Source organism: Crinia signifera, chromosome 2 (genome assembly GCF_055691185.1).
Source record: "Crinia signifera chromosome 2, ASM5569118v1, whole genome shotgun sequence".
NCBI lineage: Eukaryota > Metazoa > Chordata > Amphibia > Anura > Myobatrachidae > Crinia > Crinia signifera.
Genome location: NC_139218.1, coordinates 220,190,061 through 220,212,224, shown reverse-complemented (window position 1 = coordinate 220,212,224; position 22,164 = coordinate 220,190,061). Strand labels below are relative to the sequence as shown.

General features: G+C 44.6%; 1 protein-coding gene across 2 annotated transcripts in view; it reads left to right on the top strand.

Annotated features, from left to right (window-relative positions):
• INTS2 (integrator complex subunit 2) overlaps positions 1 to 22,164 on the top strand; it is a 49,413-nt gene continuing 27,249 nt past the window's right edge. Inside the window, exons 1-11 of one of the 2 annotated variants that reach the window (XM_083173752.1) lie at positions 1 to 216; positions 1,907 to 2,207; positions 5,337 to 5,475; positions 5,950 to 6,052; positions 7,686 to 7,799; positions 8,754 to 8,884; positions 9,059 to 9,232; positions 16,182 to 16,402; positions 19,599 to 19,724; positions 21,067 to 21,138; positions 21,269 to 21,383. In XM_083173752.1, coding sequence (XP_083029878.1) covers positions 1,915 to 2,207; positions 5,337 to 5,475; positions 5,950 to 6,052; positions 7,686 to 7,799; positions 8,754 to 8,884; positions 9,059 to 9,232; positions 16,182 to 16,402; positions 19,599 to 19,724; positions 21,067 to 21,138; positions 21,269 to 21,383 — 1,488 coding nt within the window. In that variant the 5' untranslated portion in view covers positions 1 to 216; positions 1,907 to 1,914. Of the gene's footprint in view, positions 217 to 263; positions 408 to 1,906; positions 2,208 to 5,336; positions 5,476 to 5,949; positions 6,053 to 7,685; positions 7,800 to 8,753; positions 8,885 to 9,058; positions 9,233 to 16,181; positions 16,403 to 19,598; positions 19,725 to 21,066; positions 21,139 to 21,268; positions 21,384 to 22,164 lie in introns of those variants that run through there. The other variant, XM_083173751.1, reaches the window with a different exon arrangement.

Below are 22,164 nucleotides of genomic sequence, written 5' to 3'. Positions count from 1 at the left end.
CCATATCCGCCCTCCCAGTGCACACACTCCCCGCAATATTGGTTCCGGTTATTTCCTCACACCACTGCCTCCTATTGTGCTGCTGAACGGTGTGCACGCGGCAGCGTCGGACGCTGCTGCTGGCAGGGGGGGGTTACCCAGCTGGCCTATCACCCCTGCGCTGCAGTTCGGGAGCTCGCTGGTACACCTGGCCGGCTCTCCTGGCTGGCACCTCAGGTAGCTGTGTGTGATAAAGCATGGGGCTGTGGGACAGAGTGTGGGGAATGGGAACTTGCTGCACATGATGCCCACAGCTTGTCTGGCCACTAGGAAGAAATATGCCTTGGCTCCTGCAATAGATCTGTCTGTCTGGCTACTGAATGCTACGTTGTTTTTTTCATCTGCTAGTGTACATTTCCTACTTTGTTGTAAGTGGCGTGTAATCTACTACTGTAGTTACACTGTATTGGGCTTTTTGTGGCATCAGTGTCTGCCTGGCACACATTCAGTTTGAATTTATCATTTTGTGCAACACAATTTGGAAACAAACTTTTGCACTTTGCAGCGGTGAAAAAGAAGCTACAAAGTGCACGAGATTCGCGATCTTGTGACCAGTGACATTGGATCATGCATGGGTCTGTTTTTATTTATTGCAGATGTCACTGAGTGCTCTGTCTTCAGTCAGTAACTATAGAACCAGCTGCCATGTTACCATGTACAGCAGGTGATTCGGTTAAAACGAAGAGCAAGTCTGTACTTGTGCAGGGTATTGATTCCATGCTCTCTATAGCTTGTATTACTAATACCCCTTTCGGAAACCATTGCCTAAAATCTGTGTTTTTGCACTTTCCACGACCTGAAGTTTGTCTGAAAGTGTTTACCCTGGTTGAAAGTCTTGGGTCCACGGCCTTGCTCATAGGATATGGTCACAAGGTTGACAAGCATTAGGTCTACTACTGAAGGTTGACAGTCAGTAGGTTGACATGGGAAGTTTTCACCGACTGGCAACATTTCATGTCCTACCATCCACTGGAGAATAGTGTGCCGACCTTAGCGAGGCACCATCCCCGAAGCATGGCAAGGGCAGCGGTGCACTTTTTTAGTGTCTGTCGACATTTGGCACAAAACAAAGTGAAAAACTCCATGTTGACCTTTTGACCCTGTCGACCTTCATGCATGTCGACCTTCATGCATGTCGACTTTCTAATGCTTGTAGACATAATGTCTGTCTATCCAATGATCCATACCCCTGGGGTTGGAACCCGTGTAGATGACCCTTCTTAGGTCTGACAGGTGCAGCCTGGATCTTGATGACCTGGGTCATCAATTCATTTGGCTGTGAATTGTAGCGATTGGAGATGACCTATCTCGAAGCGCCCACTGAATGCTGGAAGACCCATGTGCGGTGTGAAAGGTGACAACATGTGAATAACCCAGGACATCACCCATGGGTGTAAAGGGTAACCCGTGCAGTGTCCCTGGTCTGAGCTGGGGAATTTTGTCTGTCTGTTTAGACTCACACCTCTTATCTGTGCTAGTAAATGCAGATCTAAGTGTGGCGAGCGCTTAGATGGCAAGTTATGGAAATAGAACATTCTTCCATTATTATATGTAGCGTTAGTAATACATTAAAACACTGTACTGACTGGAACAATCAAACCTTACATTTACCATAGAAACATTGTCAAAACTATTTGTGTGAGCATTGCTGGATAACCGTAGGCTGTAGTGGCTAATCGATCTAAAGAATAACAATATTAATGCCACATATAGGAGGTACTATCAGGATAAATGTAGTCATATTTCCATAGACCCATACATACAATGCTGTGTTTCCTTTTATAAGATTTTACTTGAGACACTGAATAAGTTTCATTATTACTAGCAAATATATATGTACTAAAATTAAACTTTTCTTCTAAAATAGGCAATACAATGGGAGACAGTTTGGGTCTGCATTATGTCAGTCCCTATGCATTTGAGGCAATGCAGAAGGTGGATGTGGAACGTTTAGCTGCTCTGAGTGACCCTGAGCTGAGACTTCTCCTGCCATGCCTTGTTCGGATGGCTTTGTGCGCTCCAGCGGACCAGAGCCAGAGCTGGGCTCAAGACAAAAAATTACTACTTCGGCTTCTGTCTGGGGTGGAGGCAGTGAATTCCATTGTGGCACTGTTGTCTGTGGATTTCCATGCACTAGAGCAGGATGCCAACAAAGAACAACAACTAAGGTAAGTTTACTCTGTTATTGGCTATGGTGTATATTAAACTATCAAGTGTAAGACGCCACAGTGTTAAAGGTTGCCTTGCTGCTGAAATATTCTCGAATTCTGTCACAAGCCAGTTTATGATGGTCCGTTAAAATAATTATATATGTATTTTTGGTACTTGTTTCCTAGCACGGCGCCACCAATTTTAATTGTATGCAATCGGGCAGCAAAAATCGGGTCCATCGCATGCAACCAAATTGCATGCGATGCGATTGACCCAACCGACCCGATTTTACATTGGCCCCAATGTTAAATGCCCCCCAGACCCCATTTTTCATTGTATGCCCCCCCCCCCCCATTGTTAACGCCACGCTCAACGTGAACCCGAAGCGTGGAGAGCCCGCGAGGGGCGGCGGTATGCATCCTCCGACCTTTTCATACCCCCACTATCCACGTCGGCGTGGAGTTGATTATATATAGTGTGGCGAGCGGGCTAGCGGATGCGCATTACTTCAGACGTATTACGCGTCCCCGCGCGGGCTTCGGGCTCGATTTCTCGCTGCGCTCGCCACACTATATAGGATCAACTCCACGCCAACGTGGATAGTGGGGGTATGAAAAGGTCGGAGGACTCATACCGCCGCCCCTCGCAGGCTCGCCACGCTTAGGGTTGGCGTTCATCGTGGGGTGGCGTTAACAATGGGGGGGCATTTGACATAGAAATTACCCATCAGGGTGGGTATACAATCAAAAATTGGGTTTGGGGGAGCCATTCAACATTGGTTCCTATGTAAAATCGGGTCCATCGCATTGGTCGCATTATAATGGCATACAATGGACCTGATTTTACATGGGAATTTAACATTACATACAATGTAAAATCGGGACGGTCGCATCGCATGCCATTATAATGGCATGCGATGGACCCGATTTTACATTTGTCGGGAAACCTAAAAAAAAAACGAAATCAGGTCCGTCTGGTCCCATCGCATACTTTAAGTAAAGGTATGCGATGGGACCCGATGGGCGCCGTGCTAGGAAACAAGTACTGTATTTTTTTTTATGTGACTCCGTACTGAAACAAGTATATTTGTCATATTCTTATCTAGACATGTAGTATGTTTTTGACAGCATTAATTATTTGTACAGTTACGGAGACGGCATAGAAGGAAGTATGTACACACAGACTGGAACATATTTCCATGATCAAAGAACCACTCGTATTTTCGTCTCAAAATCCTTGAAAGTCATAAAAATAATTTGCATACGGCATTGTTGATTCTACATTTAACAGAAGTAATCTTTGGCTTAAATTTTTGATTCATAAATAATGGAAATGGTATGGGACCCTTAACCTGATATTTTGTTGCACAAGCTTTACAGGGAGTCACTGCACTTAAGTGGTGCCTGCATACATGGCCACACTACTAAATTTGCATCAGGCTGATAATCCATGGGCCAGTCTTTCAATGCCCTGGAAAGCACACCCTATGCCCCAGAATTCTTCATCCCTGTCTGAAATACAGACCATGGCCCAAATTCTAGTTTGTTCGCTCTCCTGCGCGGTCACTCAGGGGGGAGATGTTTATCGACTGTGTATAAACATTTCTGAGCTGGTGCGGTGAATTGCTTATTGCGCATTGTGTGTGGGGTGGTGGCGAGCGGTAGTGCCTGTGGGAATTCCCAGCGTTTCATGGGCGTCAGGCCTGCATTCCGTACATGAACTTGCAGTTCTAAGATGCCAGAGAGGTGTCTTAGCTCTGCGAGCACTTGCAAAATCATTTAATGGTCCGTGTGTTTATGCTAAACATCCATTTGCAGGGAAATCGGCGTGCGAGGAGGAGGGGGAGTGGTGTTTGTGTGGGTGGCATTTAGATGACCCACAAAGCTGTAAATTCCACAGCTTTGCGGGACAACCAGAATGAGGGCCCGTGTGTCCAGAGTCCAGAGTGGGTGCAGAGCAGGTTCCCAGCAGTGTCGCTGCTCAGTAGAGCCTGCCAGCGGTGACTTGCTTCTGCTCACCAGTGCAGGCATGGGAATCATAGACAGGGCACCTCTCCCAAGGTGGTGGCAGCAAACAATCCCTCTCCCTCTGCACTTTGGCAGCAGCAGGCAGTAAATGACAGAGTGTACAGTAGACTGGCACTGCCCCATATCTGCCTAAACAGTGGAGGTCAAAAAATACTTTGTCAGTGGACTCCTGTTGGTTGAATCAGCCAGTGTTAATGATCATGTAAATTGCACTAGCCACCCATACACAAACCCCCTCTGGCAGCATGCTGTACTTGGTTAGTTAGTTTCCTCTTGGGTGCATTAGATATGCCCAAAAGTGGAGCTAGACACGCCCATTAGAGAGCGCATGACATACCACCTCAGCGGTGCACCATTCAATCTCCTCTACCATTTCTAATCTTTATAAAACTAATTTTCTAAACTAGATAAGTATGGGTGCTAGTAGCTCTCAGTGAGATTGCACCTGTTACGAGGCAGTTTGGCCCTTCCTGTTTGACGGGTGCCTACTTCAGATATGGTTGTAGTTGGTAATGCAGCAGGAGATGTTTTTACAGGCAGATGCCTTCTCCTGCAGTAGTTATCTGAGCTTTTCCTAGGGTGCAGCATCTGATCCCTCTCCATTATAGGGCAGCTTACGTCACCCATGGTGCTGCTGTCTCAAAAGCCAAGAAATCTTTGTCCGCCGACTGAGATCTATGACCTCTTCCCCTTTGACAAATAGAGGCTGTTGCGCCCCCACCTAATGGCAGAAGATCGGTAATCTGCTCCCACCCTGCATCCGGCATGACAGCACCCATTAGCTTTAGAACCGCTGCATTAGAAGATTGAAGACTTGTTTTGCCGATTCAAAAAGCATACCTAGACGTACAGGAACATAAATATTTCTTCATTTACAGGCTGCAGCTATAGAAAAATAATGGTGTGGTGTTTGCAGGGGTACATACTTACTTGAATAATGCTATTTTTGTTAAAATGTATGATTTTGGTGGCTAATTACCTTAATATAAATGTCTCTTTATCTCTGCTGTTTTTATTCTTAATGGTCATCATATGAAACAATGACAACTTTGTAACAGGTTAAGAGTTTTTTTTTTTTTTTTTTTTTTTTTTTTATCATTGTATAATTTTTTTTCCTAGGCACAAGCTTGGAGGAGGTGCTGGAGAAAGTATATTGGTGTCACAGCTTCAGCATGGCCTAACACTGGAGTTTGAGCACAGTGACTCTCCTCGCCGGCTGCGGCTAGTGCTCAGTGAGTTGTTGGCAATAATGAATAAGGTATGATTTCTGTAAATAATGTTAGGTAAACTTTATTCAGTTGGGGTGTATTCAAATGTTGTTGCAGCGGCAGCCACAATGTAGCTATTCAAATGGAGCTTCGTTCCGGCCTAGGTCTTTCAGCACTACTGCCTTGGAGGTGGCAAGCTGAAATGCGCAAAAAGTCACCCATTTAAGTGCTCAAATGGGCCCTTTAGCTGCACGCTCATTAGTTTGGTCATGTTTAGCCATCATGCACGGCTAAACTCGACTTTAATGAGCACAAACAGCATGGAAGAAAAATTGAATATCGACCTGGGATCTCCCATCGCTTTAGACGGGAGTTTAGGCATGAAATGTGACTTGAGCATGGCCCTATGTGTCAGAATCTAATGGTCTGGAAAAGTTGCAAGAGTTTTGCAACTTGTGAAGCGTTTTATTGGATTATATTGTATTGTTTATCTCTTTATCATTTTTTTTTTTCCGGGTTTTTAGGTTGCAGATTCGAACGGTGAATACTTTGTAAAGTCATCGGAGCTCTTTGAAAGTCCTGTGCACATGGAGGAAGCTGCGGATGTCCTCTGCATTTTACAAGCAGGTATTACAGACTTGAATATTTGCTAGATGGGAAGTCACAAAGTAGTAAGGGCCTCACTGAGAGGTAAGCCTCGGGTTACTCAGTATATCTTGTGTAGTCGGTGGTTGACACATACATTGGCTCTAAATGGTCAAAAGGTCGCCACAAGCAAAAGGTTGTTATTTAAAAAATTGTTGTTTATTTTTTTTTTCCTTCAATAAAAGGTCTTGCTCATGCTTGACCATCCCAGTGGAAGTGGAGGGGGGATATAATAGTGTGCTAGAAGCTAATATGGTGTCCAAATCCACTTACATCAACATAGACACGTAAAAACTCATGTCAACCTTTTGATCATGACAACCTAATGCATGTTGACCTTTTTCATGTGTCAGCCCTACTACCTATCAGCCAATAGTGGATGACCTAAGGACTGTCAATCTAACGATCCATACCAGGTGAAGTCATGCTGCGGAATCCAAGCATGCAGCCACTGGCTTTGACAAGCCCTGAAAGCCTGGCCATCCTCGACTGTCTCCATCCCCAAACACTAGCAGAATGTCAGTTATGCCACAGCATTTGGAGCACTGCCATAGGCGTGTGCACATTGAGAGTTAGGGGTGCATAGTGAAATAGTGAAAGGAATAGAGAATGGGTCTTATGTGGCTTGAGCAGTGCTGGTTGGTTAATAGCCTGACTGCTGCATTTTGTACAATCTGTAAGTGGTTCAATTATTTTGTTGCGGGACCAACAGGGCTTCACAGTAGTTTAGTCCTGATTATACAAATGCATGTATGAAGGTAGGCAGATTTTCTGGGGGAATTAAGTGCTTCATTCTGGCTATGTTCCTTAGAAGAAGGAATGAGGATTTGATTGTGGCTGATATCTGATCTAGATCTACTGTAGAAGCATTAAGATTGAACAGTCACATCTGTCTCTTGCTACTGGAATCTCATTCAGCACGCATCCCAGGGCTGTTTTGGTGCTATGCCTTCTGAATCCTGACTGAAATGGATCATAAATATCACGGCTTGACAGGCGGGTTTTTAGTTGAGTTGAAACCGCTTTCTCAATAACCTACCATAGAAAATAAAGAAACTCCACTACTAGCACAGTTCATCAGTACAGAGGTTGCATGTTGCCTCACTCCTGAATATCCATATTACAGCCTTAGGTCTGATTGGATGGGGATGTTTTTTTAAGACTTACTAGCCAAGTATGGTAATATAATTAAATCCGGATGACTTTACTTTGAGATATTCTAAAAATGTGATCAGTGAAGCTACATTTTCATGAATTCCTTTGCATATAACTTTTTTTAAATGTAAGATGTCCATTCTTGTGTATTGTAAAATAACAAGATGATAATCACCCCTGTATCCTCCTGTTCACAGCTGCCCTCCTTCTTCTCTTTTCCCCATACATTAACCTGCTGTTTCTTTACAATGTCAGATTGTGTATACTTAATACTCCAGCCATACCTATTGGATTTTTCTAACTTGGGAGATAAAACTATAAACTAAGATGGGTAAAAAAACAACAACTTTGTATTGTGTAACCTTTCATGAATAGTGTCTGTACAAATGACTGGTTATTTCAGTATATGTGTACGAATTTCCGAATGGTTATTGTATTGTTACACTATACCCTGTTGCAGAGTTGCACACTCTCCTGCCAATCACTGAAATGGCTGAAGCTCTGCTACATGTTCGCAATGGTGCCTGGTTCCTGTGTCTCCTCGTGGCTAATGTTCCCGACAGCTTCAATGAGGGTGAGCGACTTCTACATTATAAGCGAAGTTTAGCATCTCTTTTGTATGAAAGTTACATGTAAAATGCGCATGCTTCATTATTTACCAGGACTCCATATATTTCTAGAAAAATCACTTCATTAAATAATCCTCCATGACATTAACCTTTTTCATATTAAAATCGCTCAGACACCCACACACTGGGCCTTATTCTAGTTCACTCGTAGAGGCAAATTCCTTCTTAGCTGGACAACCATGTGCACTGCAGGTGGGGCCGATGTAACATTCGCAGAGAGAATTAGATGTGGGTGGGGTTTTTCTTCAAAGTGAGATCTAGATTGCAGTGTAAAAATAAAGCAGTCAGTATTTTCCCTGCACAGAAACAAAAGAACTCACCCAAATCTAACTCTCTCTGCACATGTTACATCTGCCCCACCTTCAGTGCACATGGTTTTGTCCAGCTAAGAAGGTATTTGCCTCTAAGAGTAAACTAGAATAAGGCCCACTATCTCCTGTGTATCCAGTGAACAGATTTAAAATTAATAGGGCTATTTAGGGAATCGGAACACTACCATTCTGCAGCGATTCCATGCCAGCATCTATTGATTGGTTTACAGCAGGCATGTCCAACACTGGCCCTCCAGATGTTTTGAAACTACACATCCCAGCATGTTTTGCAATAGTTTTAGCATTCTCTAATAGGAAAACTGTGGCAAAGCATGCTGGGATGTGTAGTTTCACAACATCTGGAGGGCCAACGTTGGACATTCCTGGTTTACAGTATTTGCATGGAGATTGTCCTTGGGTTGCTGTGGTGTGTTACAGGGATGATGTGCCCAGCAAAACCCTGTACTCTAATGTTAAGATATTCATATTATTGGCTCTACCTGCTTAAGCAGTTTATTTTTCATGCTCTTATTTTATAAATGATATAACTTTTTGTGTATAGTTTGACGTTTCATATATTTATAATAGTTTGTAGCAGTTTGATAAAGAATGGAGAGCGCCAAGATGAGGAGAGTGCTGGTGGGAGACGCAGAACTGAAGCATTGCGTCAGCTGTGCAAGATGAATCCATCCCATTCTCTGAAAGTGCGAGGAATGGTGGTAAGGATCGCTCTATCGGGTTATGGCAAATCTCCTGTTCACTGTGATCTTTTTTTAAATTTAATGGCATGCAGCTTCCTTTCATTTCATTCCAGTTTCTGGGTATTATATGTGTGTATTTTTTACATTAAGTTAATGATCTTTAACTTCACAAATAATTGTACTATGCAACAGGTAGAAGAATGCCACCTTCCAGGCCTTGGTGTAGCTTTAATGCTGGATCATACTAAACATGAGGCCGATGATGATGGTGTGAGCAATATGGTATGCTTTGTGAGCGGACTGCTCCTGGGGACCAATGCTAAAGTCCGGACCTGGTTTGGAACGTTTATTCGAAATGGTCAGCTGGTGAGTCTGCTTTTGTATCTTGGATTATTTTCTTTGCAGTTGTTCTAGTTTATTCAATTTTAAGATTGCACAGTGGTGCTCATTATTTTAATCAGACTTCAATACAGACCTAGAAAACAAATTATTAAAGAAGGTGTGTTGACCTTGAACACACAAAGCTACTTTCAAAAATCTCCCTATCCTTGCCCAATTCATTAATTTTGAAAAATAAGAGCCAACACTAAATATAATTCTATTCATACTTTACACATGATGGTTATTGCAGTGTGAGTTGGATTATATTTTATATCATCCATAAGGGACACTGGAACCCTGGTATAGGGTGAGGTGACAAGCCTGGACACCAAAGTTACAGCTTTCCATCAGACGGCACAGGCTCCTACTTACATATAAAATCAAATACAAATGATATTGGGCATCGATTGTTACATTTATTCTTAACCTACAGCTAATTTATAAAAAAAAAGGGGGGGGGGGGTGTGTGTATTACCATAACCCCTTAAAGGTAAAACAAAGAAGGAAAATTGAGACAGCGCTGCTTAGATTAATATAATTATTTATTAATACACAATGTTGGCCATCAATAATACATAAAACAAAATAATAAAAAAAATCTTTATATATGAGCATGGCTCACTTTCTAGCTTATCAAGCAGTTCTATAGGCGATATATATATTCTATATGTTCTATATTCTGCAGATCTCTCTAGGTCTAGATGATAATATTTCAATGATTGCATGCAGTATTTTGTAGGCAGTCCTTTGTATAACCAGTCAATACATAAACCAGGGGGTATTTTAATCTCAGTCCCCACTTTTATGTGCACATAATTGAGTGGTATACTTATACAATTTCCACAGAATTGGTTAGGAGTCCGGCTTCCAGTTCCCAGTAGGTTTCTCCGGCCGCTGGTGCAGTCCAATATAGAGACTTTGCATGTGTCTTGTAGCTGTTTGTATGTAGAACTTACTCCCAGATCCCATCTCTCCAGCCCTCTGAACCAATGTCCACAAGCCCAAAATGACAGTTACCTGCAACTAGTGGCAAGATGTTTATAATAGTATGGGCATTGGAGGGCAAAATTCATAGCTACATTTGCATGGAAGTTATGCCGGTGGTGCTTTCATGTTTCACACCGTTGTTCTTCAGTATTTATTGAATAAATCACTGGTTTACAACAATTGTGAGGATGTTATAAGAAACTGTAAATAAATGTTTTGTCCTTGATTTGCCACTTAAGCCCCATACACACTACCATATTCCTGTTGACATCGTTCACAGTGGGGACCCAGGTGGAGCACAGGCATTGGCATGTGTATACACGCCTTCTAATGCTGGTGAGGAGGGATCAACAAGGGGAGCGAGGGCCATGTTTCAGCTGCAGCATGGCCGTCGTTAACGAGGTCCACCCTCATCTATACATGTTCACATAAGGGAGGAGGTCGTTAACAATGCGCGGGAGCGCAACATTAACTATATTGAATGTACACACTAGCCTATATGGTAAAAGATATCGCTCAGAAGAGGAATGTCTTTTCCGATCTTGTCTAGTGTGTCTAGTACAGTATGGGGCTTTCTTCTTCACCAATAAACCGTGATGATCCTCAACACATGGATTAACTAATTCTGCATACTGCATATTTCTCCTTCATCCACTAGGTGTCACTGGAGTTACACTGGGGAATAGAAGGCGACTACAGGGAGCATGGGCACTTTAAAAATAAATTAGTGTGACCAACTCCTCCACTTCTACTTCCCCTCCCGAAAGGGAGCAGGTCACATTTGGCTCATCTCCTGGGCTTTTTGTAATTAGGACTTAAAGCAGCAAGTTTTGCCATTTGAGGACAGGCAGATAGTTGATGCTACTATCTGCCTGCGACGTGGGAGCCTGCCGGAGGGCGCCGGCTGCTGCTGCTGATATGGTTTGCGCCCGGTTCCCTGGCTGACAGAGACCACCGTCTCTGGAGATGCAATGGGCGCCGCTCATACGAGGCACGCACCCGATCCTCCCCCAGCCCCACCGCCGACGGCAAGGCTGCAGCAATTGTGAGTATTACCCTGCCTTCCTGTTAGAGGAAGGTCAGGGATACAAACGGCGGTGCAGCAGAGGGTTTTTTAAACCTGGCGCCATTACAGCTGACAGAGCTGCTGGGTGGGGGGAGGAGTCACCGCGTGGTGCTTCCCAGCAGGCCCTGGCATACCCCAGCGTTCCCTGCAAGTCACGGCGGCCATCTTGGACATTTGGCGCCACTGAACACGCTGCTGGAGGCTCCACTATTGCGTTGTAGATCTCCTCCTAAGACTACAGCTGGGCGATCCTTGTCCCCTGGTGACCGTCCTGCTGAAAGCTCTTCCCGGTCTGTGAGTTACAGTGGGGTTTAGAGCTAGGTGGAGACAGTTTGGGCTGTGTCTCAAATAGAGCTATAGCGCTCCTAGGTTATATACCATAGCTCTGTGACTGCTCTTTTACTGTCTCTCCCTTCCAGTACATATTACTGCCTATTCTATACCTACTCTCTGTGTCAATGTGGTAGTGTGTGGTGATTATTGGGTGCTGTTACCATGGCAGGGGGGTAGCTCCAAGAGGGTTACTTGCAAGAAGTGTAATGTTAGATTTACAACTTCTAAGGAGGGAACCTCTATATGTGATAAATGCACTGCTTCTTCCCCTGCACCGAGTCCCCCGTGCAGACCCATGTTTGGGCATCACAGCTTGCTGATGTCCTGTCTCAGTTATCCACTGAGCTCTCGGCAGCTCAAAGAGATAGAGAGACTACCAGAAGCCAGCAGGCCTCCTTGGCTTCTGCTGTACAGGACTTAACAAACTAGTTTGAGGTTCCCTGCTCTAGGCAAAATCCTCCTCCTTTGCACAGAAAGAGGTTATTACCGCTCTCTGGAGATTCAGGGGAGTATGATTATATGCCTGATTTGGAGGAGGGCGAATTTGCCCTTCCAGATAATGATGATGACCCTGATGCTCAAGCGTTGTATACGCAGGAGATGGCTCCAGCCACTCAAGGCTTGGAGGACCTCATAAAGATGGTTAAGATTGCCTGTAAGGTGACGGATGACACTGACATTCCGGTCCGTCGCTCTCTTTTTTGGGAAGAGACAAAAACAGACACCCACCTTTCCTCCAGCTGAGGAATTAGATGATCATGTTTTGCAGGCTTGGGGTCACCCTGACAAAAAATTCCAGGTACTTCAGAAGTTTCTGTCAGCTTACCCTCTTCCACTGGAGGGCAGGAAGAGGGTAGAGATTCCACCAGAGGTGGACTCGTTGGTCTCACGACTGTCTAAGAAGACCGTTCTCCTGGTACCAGGTGCTACCACTCTTAAGGACACCTCTGACCGTAAGTTGGAGGTAACCCTTAAGAATGTCTTTTCTGCGGCTGGAATTATTCAGCGTCCAGCAAAGGTCGGATGCTGGGTAAATAAGGCCATGGGGGTATGGGCATCTCCGATCCTAGCAGAGGTTCGTGAGGGCTCTGACCCTGCCGCCATTGTTTAGCTTGAACAGATCCAAGAGGCATCCTTATATTTAATAGAAGCCTCTTCTGATGTCTGCATGGTTGCAGCCAGAATTTCGGCCTTATCCATCTCATCTCGCAGGGCCCTCTGGTTACGCCAATGGCAGGCTGATGCAGAGTCCAAGCGAGCGGTGGAAGCCCTGGTGTTCAATGGGGAGGTTCTTTTCAAAACTGAGCTCGATAAGTGGATATCCCAAGCAACGGGAGGTAAGTCTCACTTCCTTCCCTCAGCGGCTCCTTCGACAGCTCGCAGAACCCCACAAAGGCCCTCCTTTCGGTCCTTTCGCCCTACGGCCAGATTCAGAGGTCGTTCCAGAGGCGGAGCTCCATCTAGAGGTTCCAGAGGACGCGGCAGAGGTGCCTCTGCAGCCATCCAGGAACCCAAGTCCACAAAACCAGCAGCATGACGGTCCCCAATCTCATCTGGGGGATCCCAGGGTCGGGGCCCGACTGCTGTCCTTCTGTCACATCTGGCTGCAGTCTTGTCAGGACTCGTGGGTAAGGGATCTGGTAACCCAGGGTTACAAGATCCTTTTCCGGGTGTCTCCCCCAAACAGGTTCTTCAGGACCGGTCTCCCGGTCTCGAGGGACAAGGCGCAGCTTCTGTTGTCAGCAGTCACCAAGCTGCGGACAACGGGAGTTGTAATACCAGTACCCGAGGATCAGCGTACTCAGGGATACTACTCCAGTCTGTTCCTCGTACTGAAGCCGGGCAGCTCGGTACATCCTATCCTAAATCTAAAGGATTTGAACTCGTATTTACAAGTGGTCAAATTCAAGATGGAGTCCCTGCAGTCGGTGATACAGGGACTGGAACAGGGGGAGTTCCTGGTATCTCTGGATATCAGGGATGCATACCTACACATCCCTATCTGGCCTCCTCACCAGGCCTTCCTCCGCTTCTCAATACAGAACCAACACTGGCAATTCCAGGCCCTGCCGTTCGGTCTCTCATCGGCCCCCAGGGTCTTCACCAAGGTGATGGCGGTGATGATGGAAGTCCTCAGGGCTCAAGGGTTTACTATCATCCCAAACTTGGACAATATTCTGCTGAAGAATCATTCAAGGGAGATCCTATTGTCCAACATACGGCTCACCCAGGAGACTCTCATCACTCACGGGTGGATCCTGAACTTTGCAAAGTCTCAGTCTTCTTTTCTTGGGGATGATTCTGGATACCCAGCAAATGAAGGTTTTCCTGCCGCCCGACAAGGTTCAGTCCCTGCAGGTTCTGGTTCGGTCGGTTCTACGACGTCAGCAAGTATCGGTACACCTCTGTACCAGACTCTTTCTCTGCTGTGGTGGCTCAACTCAGCAAACCTGCAAAAAGGCAGGAGATTCGGCATATGGGAGTGGACTCTCCTCACCACAGACGCCAGCTTCGGGGCTGGGGAGTGCTAACTCTGGATCACCAGTTCCAGGGTTTGTGGATGAGACAGGAGAGTTTACTCTCCATCAACGTGCTGGAGCTCAGAGCAGTCTACTATGCTCTCCTACAGGCAGGGCATCTTCTGCGGGGCAGGGCCATCAGAGTCCAGTCCGACAACGCCACGGCCGTTGCCTATATAAACAAACAGGGCGGCACTCGGAGCCGGGCGGCTATGAAGGAGGTCAGCAGGATCATCCTGTGGACTCAGGACCATGCTCAGGCCCTGTCAGCGGTCTTTATACCAGGAGTAGACAATTGGGAGGCCGACTTTCTAAGTCGGCAGGATGCCCACCAGGGAGAATGGTGCCTCAGCCCACAGGTGTTTCAGACCCTAGTACATCGTTGGGGCTGCCCTCAGGTGGATCTGCTGGCATCCCGTCACAATTCCCAGCTCCCAAGGTACTTCGCACGGACACGAGATCCTCAAGCCGCGGGGGTGGACGCTCCTTGGCCGTTTCAGTTTGTTTACCTTTTTCCTCACTTTCCGTTGATACCTCGGTTATTACAACGCATTCGCAGGGAGGGGGTAACAGCGCTTCTGATAGCGCCAGATTGGCCCCAGCGCTCGTGGTACACCAACCTGACGGATCTTCTGATCGACGAGCCATGGCGACGAGCGTTCAGAATTAGGTTCCTCTTGGTTAACCTCTGGAGTTTTCCATTGTCAGGGTTTATATTAATATGGTTATTTATACACCTGTTTCGTCTTGTTTGAGACTGTGTGATGTTATTTCACTATTTTCGGTACTTATGTAGTATCTGGGCTGCCGATTTCTAAATCGGGTCGGATCGGGAGATCGCATCGCATCGCATGCGACCATGCGATTCGATGCGATGCGATGCGATGACCCGATTTTTCCATAGGAATCAATGTTAAAATGGACTGAGTCCATTTTAACATGGAATTCAATGGGAAAAATGGGTCCTTTTCATACCCCTACTATCCAAGTGGGCATGGAGTTGGATATAAACCTGTGGCGAGCGTAGCGAGGCGAGCCCCGCGAGGGGACGAATACCGTCCCCTCGCGGGGCTCGCTTCGCTCGCCACGCTTCGGGCTCGGTGGCTCGCTACGCTCGCCACAGGTTTATATCCAACTCCATGCCCACTTGGATAGTAGGGGTATGAAAAGGACCCCTTTTTCCATAGGAATCATTTTAACATTGATTCCTATGGAAAAATCGGGTCATCGCATCCGATATCGGATGCGATGCGATGCGATATCGCATCGCATCGCATCTGATTGTATGCCTTAACTTAAGGCATACAATCAAAAAATCGGCAGCCCAGATACTACATAAGTACCCTATTTTCTTCTTTTTCTACTATACGTATTGAATGATGTTATGTTGTGATGAACCTCCTCTTCGGAAGTGTGTTATATCTTCCTGTGTTATATCTTCCTGCTCCTTTCGGGCACAATCTTTATGACTTCCTGGGAGGGGAAGTAGAAGGGGAGGAGTTGGTCACACTAATTTATTTTTAAAGTGCCCATGCTCCCTGTGGTCGCCTTTTATTCCCCAGTGACACCTGTGGACTCGGAGGAAAGGATTTACGGTAAGTACAAGATCCCTGTTTCAGATTAGTTTTTTCTTTTAATAACATAAACTTTTAATTTGAGGTTTGTATTATCTTTTAGTATTTTTAAATAGCCATAATTCATTGTTGCATGTGTTTTATTAAAATGAGAGAAACAAATAGAGCTCAATTAAAATAAGTAAAATCTGTTGGTACTTGTGTAGTTTCACGGCGCCAGTGCGTCTGAGTCCCCTTACGGGCTCGCCACGCTATTTAAAATCAACTCCATGCCAACAAGTTACTTTTTTTAACATAGTTTGTGGCGAGCGTAGAACCCGGAAGTAGCATTGCTGGCGCCGTGAAACTACACAAGTACCAATCTGTTTTATTTTGATAGTTTGTCTAGGGAATCTTTAATAATTTTCGACAGATGGTGTAAGCTGTACTTTTACAAAACCTTTCTCCCACCTTAGAGAAGAAGAGAAAACAGTAGTTCTGTGCTGTGGCAAATGAGAAAGCAGCTGCTATCAGAGCTGGTGGGTATACTGCCAGCTGAGAAGAACACACAAGTGTTGGAGGGAGGAGACACTGAGTGTGGAGTTCCTGTGTACTGTGGACTCAAAGAGGAACATGTAGTCAAAGCCAGCGCCCTGCTCCGCCTGTACTGTGCTTTGATGGGAATTGCCGGCCTTAAGTACGTGGTTATTTTGTTTCGTATTTTTCTGCCCTTTTTATTGAATTGCTTTTGTAGGTTATTGTAAACTGTTCTGTAATGTTGCTACAAATGGTTTAATATTTCATACTATTAAGAGATAAAGACAATTGGGGATTATTATTTATTATCCTTTTATTTTTAAGGCGCCACAAAGGGTCAGCAGTCCCAAATTACAGGGTACATAAACAAAATGCGAAACAGTGACTTACAGTTGAATACAGTAGAGGACAAGTACAAAGTACATACACATAGTTGCATCAGCAGAGGACACTGAAATAAGTATCAGCGTGGCAGAAAACCACAGAATTTGATTTTGTCAGAGACTGTTTAAGTAACAGAAAGAAAAGGACATGAGGGAAGGATCTGCTCGTGCGATGTACAAATGTCACTAGCCAGAAACATGACGCTGGTCTAGTGGTCATTTTGCAGACTCCATTCTGCTCTCTGCCTGATTCAGACCTGGACAGAGGAGAGACTTTTTTTTTTGTTTTCCTCTGCGCATATGTCTGGGACACTCTGCATTCATCCAATGGTTAGTGTGGGCTGGCGCACATTAGAATTGCATGATCGGTGACTTTTGTTGCCAGGCGTGTTGCAACATGCCAATGTCAGGAACTGACCATCAATAATTTAAATTCGCCCTGGATCACCAATCCAAGGAACCATTGCAAGTGTCCCGAGGCACCCCAGGATGCCACAGCACACAGTTTAGGAACCACTGCACTATACAATTATATGGTAGTCTGTCTGATATGAATGGATCAGCCAGATAATTGTACAGCTTATGCACACTGACACCACTGATTTGTTAATATGGATTGGTTGGGCATGCCATATTGCGTCCAGCATGTTTGTCCAATTGAATGTTTTGTATAATAAAAGTTGGGGGTGTCTTGGGCAGCGTATGCTGCTCCTGCCCAAACAGCCAACATTTCCTTGCTGTGCGGGAGTGTACAGCATTGCAGGTAGGGTAGAAGCTCCAGGCTGTGAATGTGACCATTCTGTTTAATCCACCATTCTCTGTGCAGTATATTGTTGTATGTATATTTGTCACATACTTATGTGCAACCACATAATGCACCGTGTGTGTGGCAGTGCAGGGTAATGGGCATGGCAGCAGCTGTCTGTGGGGGAGGCAGAAGCATGGACCGTGCCTGCCACTGTAGCATGCAAACTACATTTGTCCCTCTCTTTATGCCCTCAGCTCTTGCTCCTCTCCCCTAATATGTATATGCTTCTCTGGTGTCTCTCTTCATGGTAGCAAGTGATTGTATATGTGTGTAGCAGCCCAGGGAGTGTGCATGCTTTCTCTAGCATCTCCTGAATGAGGGGGGCTCTATGCCAAGTGTAGTTGGGTCCCAGCACAACAGCAGCTGTGTTTGTGAGTGACAGTGGCTGCTGCTTTAGGGTGCAATGTGCAGCTGTCCATCCCCTTACCTAATATTTACCAGCCTCTTTGATGACCACAGATGACGGATGGTTTTGTCATCTATGGAAGAGAATTGATAACACCGAGCCCAGCAAAGTTTTATTTTTTTTTTCCATTTCCCCGTGTGTCTAGGCTTAGTTAGTCTTTCAAAATAATCTGGACCCTTTCCCATACTGTGCCCATTCCTGTACCTCCTCTCCACCAATTCGGCATATGAGAAGTTTTACCTGCCCCCATATAATTCCTTTTTTACTACTGCTTTTATTGCCAGCATACCCCCCCCCCCCCCTTCCCTCCAATCTGTATCTATTTTGTCACCTCCTAATATCACTGGTTATTGTTACAATAATTACCCCTGAAGGGAGGACCGGGCAGGACTGACTGACTGACTGACTGGTGGTCTAACTACTTATATCTATATCTCTCTGCAGTTTCTATCTCCTGTATCTGATATTTATCTATGGATTGGTATGCTTTTTATGAGTACTAAAGAAAGAAAGCAACCACATTGGCCATTAGATGGCAGTAGAGTCACATACTGGTAGAAAATACAGCTTGATTTTTGTATCCTGGATCACCTTAAAGGGGCATTGGTCATTGGGTCAACTACTGAAGGTCGACATGGCTGTTTTTGTTTGTCTCGAATGTCGACGTGTACTGTGTCTCCTTGCTTCGGGCACACTAGCCTATTCTCCCTCCACGCCCTAGTCGATGGTGGGACATAAAATACTGCCCGTCTGCTGAAAACTCTTGTCAACCTTTTGATTGTTGACATGGCCATTATTGACCTAATGCTTGCATCGACCTTTCAACCTTAGCCATGTTGACCTATTTTGAGTGTCGACTTAAGGCCTGTTGACCCATTGCATGTTTACCGTTTAATATGGTCGACCTAATGACTGTATCCTACCTGAAAGCTGGCTATATATCTGTACACTTTGAACCCTCCGTTACTCGATTCTGACATATCGGGACGAGAAATTGATTGAAAAGTGCCCAAATCATATGTCTCACCTGTGATTCCGATCTGATGTGCGGTCACGTGCACATCAGATCTGTAAATCACAAGTGCCGCACGTAAGATTTGTCAGATCCGGTAGCACTTTCTGGGGTTCACATACGATACTTTGTATGCTGAAGAACCACAAATGATGTTGCTGGGCCGTTGCCGAGGTATCGCATGCGAGGCTGCATGCGGAACCTTATATTCGTGTATGGGGGGCCTTAAAAGGTGGCCTTCACTTGTACCGACTTCTCCCCATGGAGAAGTTGCATGCAATCCCACCTTGAGCCACCCGCATCCTTCCCATGCAGCAGGATCGCATGTCATGTATACCCTTCGCATATGATATTACATGTGATCCCAGCCAAGCCTGCCTGGCTCAAATGCAGTCCAACAGATTGCTTCTGAAGCTGATGCGACACACAGGCTCCGATGCAATGAATACGCACCAACTCTGTGCATCGTACCTCATGTCAAATACATGCAATTTGAACACTTTTTTTATGCAATTTTTTTTGCCTCAATCACCTAAAAAGTGACCAAATTTCATCCAAGTCGCCCTAGTGAATGGTCAGCTTAAGTTTAGAATAAACAAAACACCAATTACATGCAACCTACATTTCACTTGCTGATTGGGATAATTTTTTAATGTATAATATACAAGTATGTCTATTTGTATGTAGCGAATATACTTATATGTAAAAATGAAGAGTTCCTAACCACACGTGTTCTTTTCTTTGTAGGCCAACAGATGAAGAAGCAGAGCAGGTGCTTCAGCTAATGACCAGCCGGCCACCAGCAACTCCTGCTGGGGTGCGGTTTGTCTCCCTTTCTTTCTGTATGCTGCTGGCCTTTTCCACACTTGTCAGGTGAGCTGCAACAGCAGAATTAGAACATGTTTGCAAGGAATGGCACAGCCGTAATGAAGCAGCTGTGCATTTCCATGTAATACAAAATTTGAATGCAGCAGTTGGTGTGTGCAGGAGATAGATGCATTTACGAGATCTGTCACAATTCACTGTGTCTCTGGGCACCACTTAGCCTTACTCAAGATGGTCAGCGGCTCTGACATCCACTTCCAGTAAGGACCCCCCCCCATATGCTATGGCTGTTGTGCACATTTAAAGAACGGATCTTGCACCTGCACAAATGCTGCACCATCAGATTTGTACATAAGCATACTGAAGCACTATAGCACATTTAGGTAGTGTCAGTCTTTTTATACTATGCGCTCATGATGATGATTATTATTTTTACTACTTCTACTGCTATTATCAATAATTTTGTCAGAACATGTAATTAAAGTAATTTAACACAGATCATTAATAAAAATTACAATATCTGTATTGTATAGGTAGTACAGGTGTGTTTCAGACTTGAGATAACATGATTAACCTAGTTTTGAGCACTTCCCTGAGGAAGGACTATATGGTCAGAAATGTGTTGGTGTTTTAAGGGAAGCTGGAACCAGGAAGGACTAACATCTACTTTTTGCTATCTGAGTAATCTATACAATTCATGCTCATTCCGGGTGAGAAGAATTGGAATACCTTATGTTTTTTCAACCTGGGAAGGGCTCCAGATTTTTATTGATATCAACCTTTTAAATTTTTGTTGTGGACCTTTTAAATTATATCTGTGGAATAAATTCTTTGGAAGGAATACTGCTATCCCTTGTATCCTGATTTGGGAGACCCTAAAAGAACCTGCTACGTGCACATAGGGACCATTATTCAGGTCAGTAACGACTAAAAATTCGATACCTGTGTCAGATATGGCCAATAAAGGGGAGGTCACGGAATAAAATAAAACGTTACGTGCACCTAGGGACCAACACTCAGGTCAGTGTTGTCCAATGGGCATCCACGAGGATATCTAGAAAAAGAATTGGTGGAGCTCTAGGAGAGAATTCATTAGAATAGATCAGCGCCTGGTTACTTTCCTTTTTTCTTTCTGGTTGTTGTGGAGGAGTGGTGCTCCTTGGATAATAGCAGATCTGAGAGCGCAGTGAAATTGGGACTTCTTTTTCTTTCTGTGATTGTTTACACACATTGTAATGTCTGACATTTTTTTTTTTCTGGTTAATGTCAATCATATATTATACACTTAACAAAATCAAAGTTCATGGTGATTTTATTTAATTTAGCGCTGCAAGATGTATTTTCAGAAATGATTAAATGGATCAGTAATCAGATGTTTCTTGTTAAACAGTACCCCTGAGCAAGAGCAGCTGATGTTGATGTGGTTGAGCTGGATGATAAAAGAGGAGGCTTATTTTGAAAGGTGCGTTTTTTGGGCTTAATTAATTTCTCTTGTGTTTTAATTCACACATAAAAAAGAGTGTAAATGGCTGTTATCACACTATATTATCATGAAGCTGGAAGCTATATAATCATTTGCTTATTTCTTACAGTACTGCTGGAGTATCGGCCTCATTCGGAGAGATGTTGTTATTGGTTGCCATGTACTTCCATAGCAACCAGCTAAATGCTATCATTGATTTGGTCTGTTCCACATTAGGAATGAAGGTGAATAACACATCATTATTGTTACGTAAAATGGAGAGGAATGCTGCTCCATATATTTTAGAATAATAATAACAATTGTCTGGCTTGCGGCTATTGGGGATTTTGTTTTGTCAGCCTCATGTAGGCAACTGCACCCCCAGGCCTGTGGCATCCATCCAACCACCATTACTGGTAGTATTCCTCATGAAATGAGGACAAGACACTATCCTCCTCCCAACATGGCTCATTCCATTAGGGACAAAATGCTCTGTTTCTGGACTTCCTTACCAGTGGCAGTTGCAGAGGTGAGACTGCAGCAAAGTCCAATATTCAAAAAGGGGAGCTACACCTAATGCCACTCCAAACATCACTGTCCTTGACTCACTTGCAGTTGATGTGACCCCCCCTCTTTGAATTCTCTCTACACAAGTTACATCTGCCCCACCTGCAGTGCACATGGGTTTTGTCCGTCTAAGAAGGATTTTGTCAGAAATAGTGAACTAGAATAAGGCCCACTGTTCCAACCTCGGCCAGACCCTGTTCACACTGCACTGGAGATCAGGTTATTCGGCTTATGCTCAACCTGGTTTATTGAGTCGGTGAAAAAGTAGAAGATTAGCGTCCTGTCTTTCAGTGCATTTTACCTGATGATATGAAGCCTGAGCATACCTACACTTTTGCTGCTTTGGGGTGATAGTTTATGTATTATTCTGAAATATGGTGTCTCTTTCGTCTGGTTTGTTGGTAGCTGTTTGGAAAAGTGCTTTATTGTTTTCTGTTCATGTATTCCTGTTCTATTACA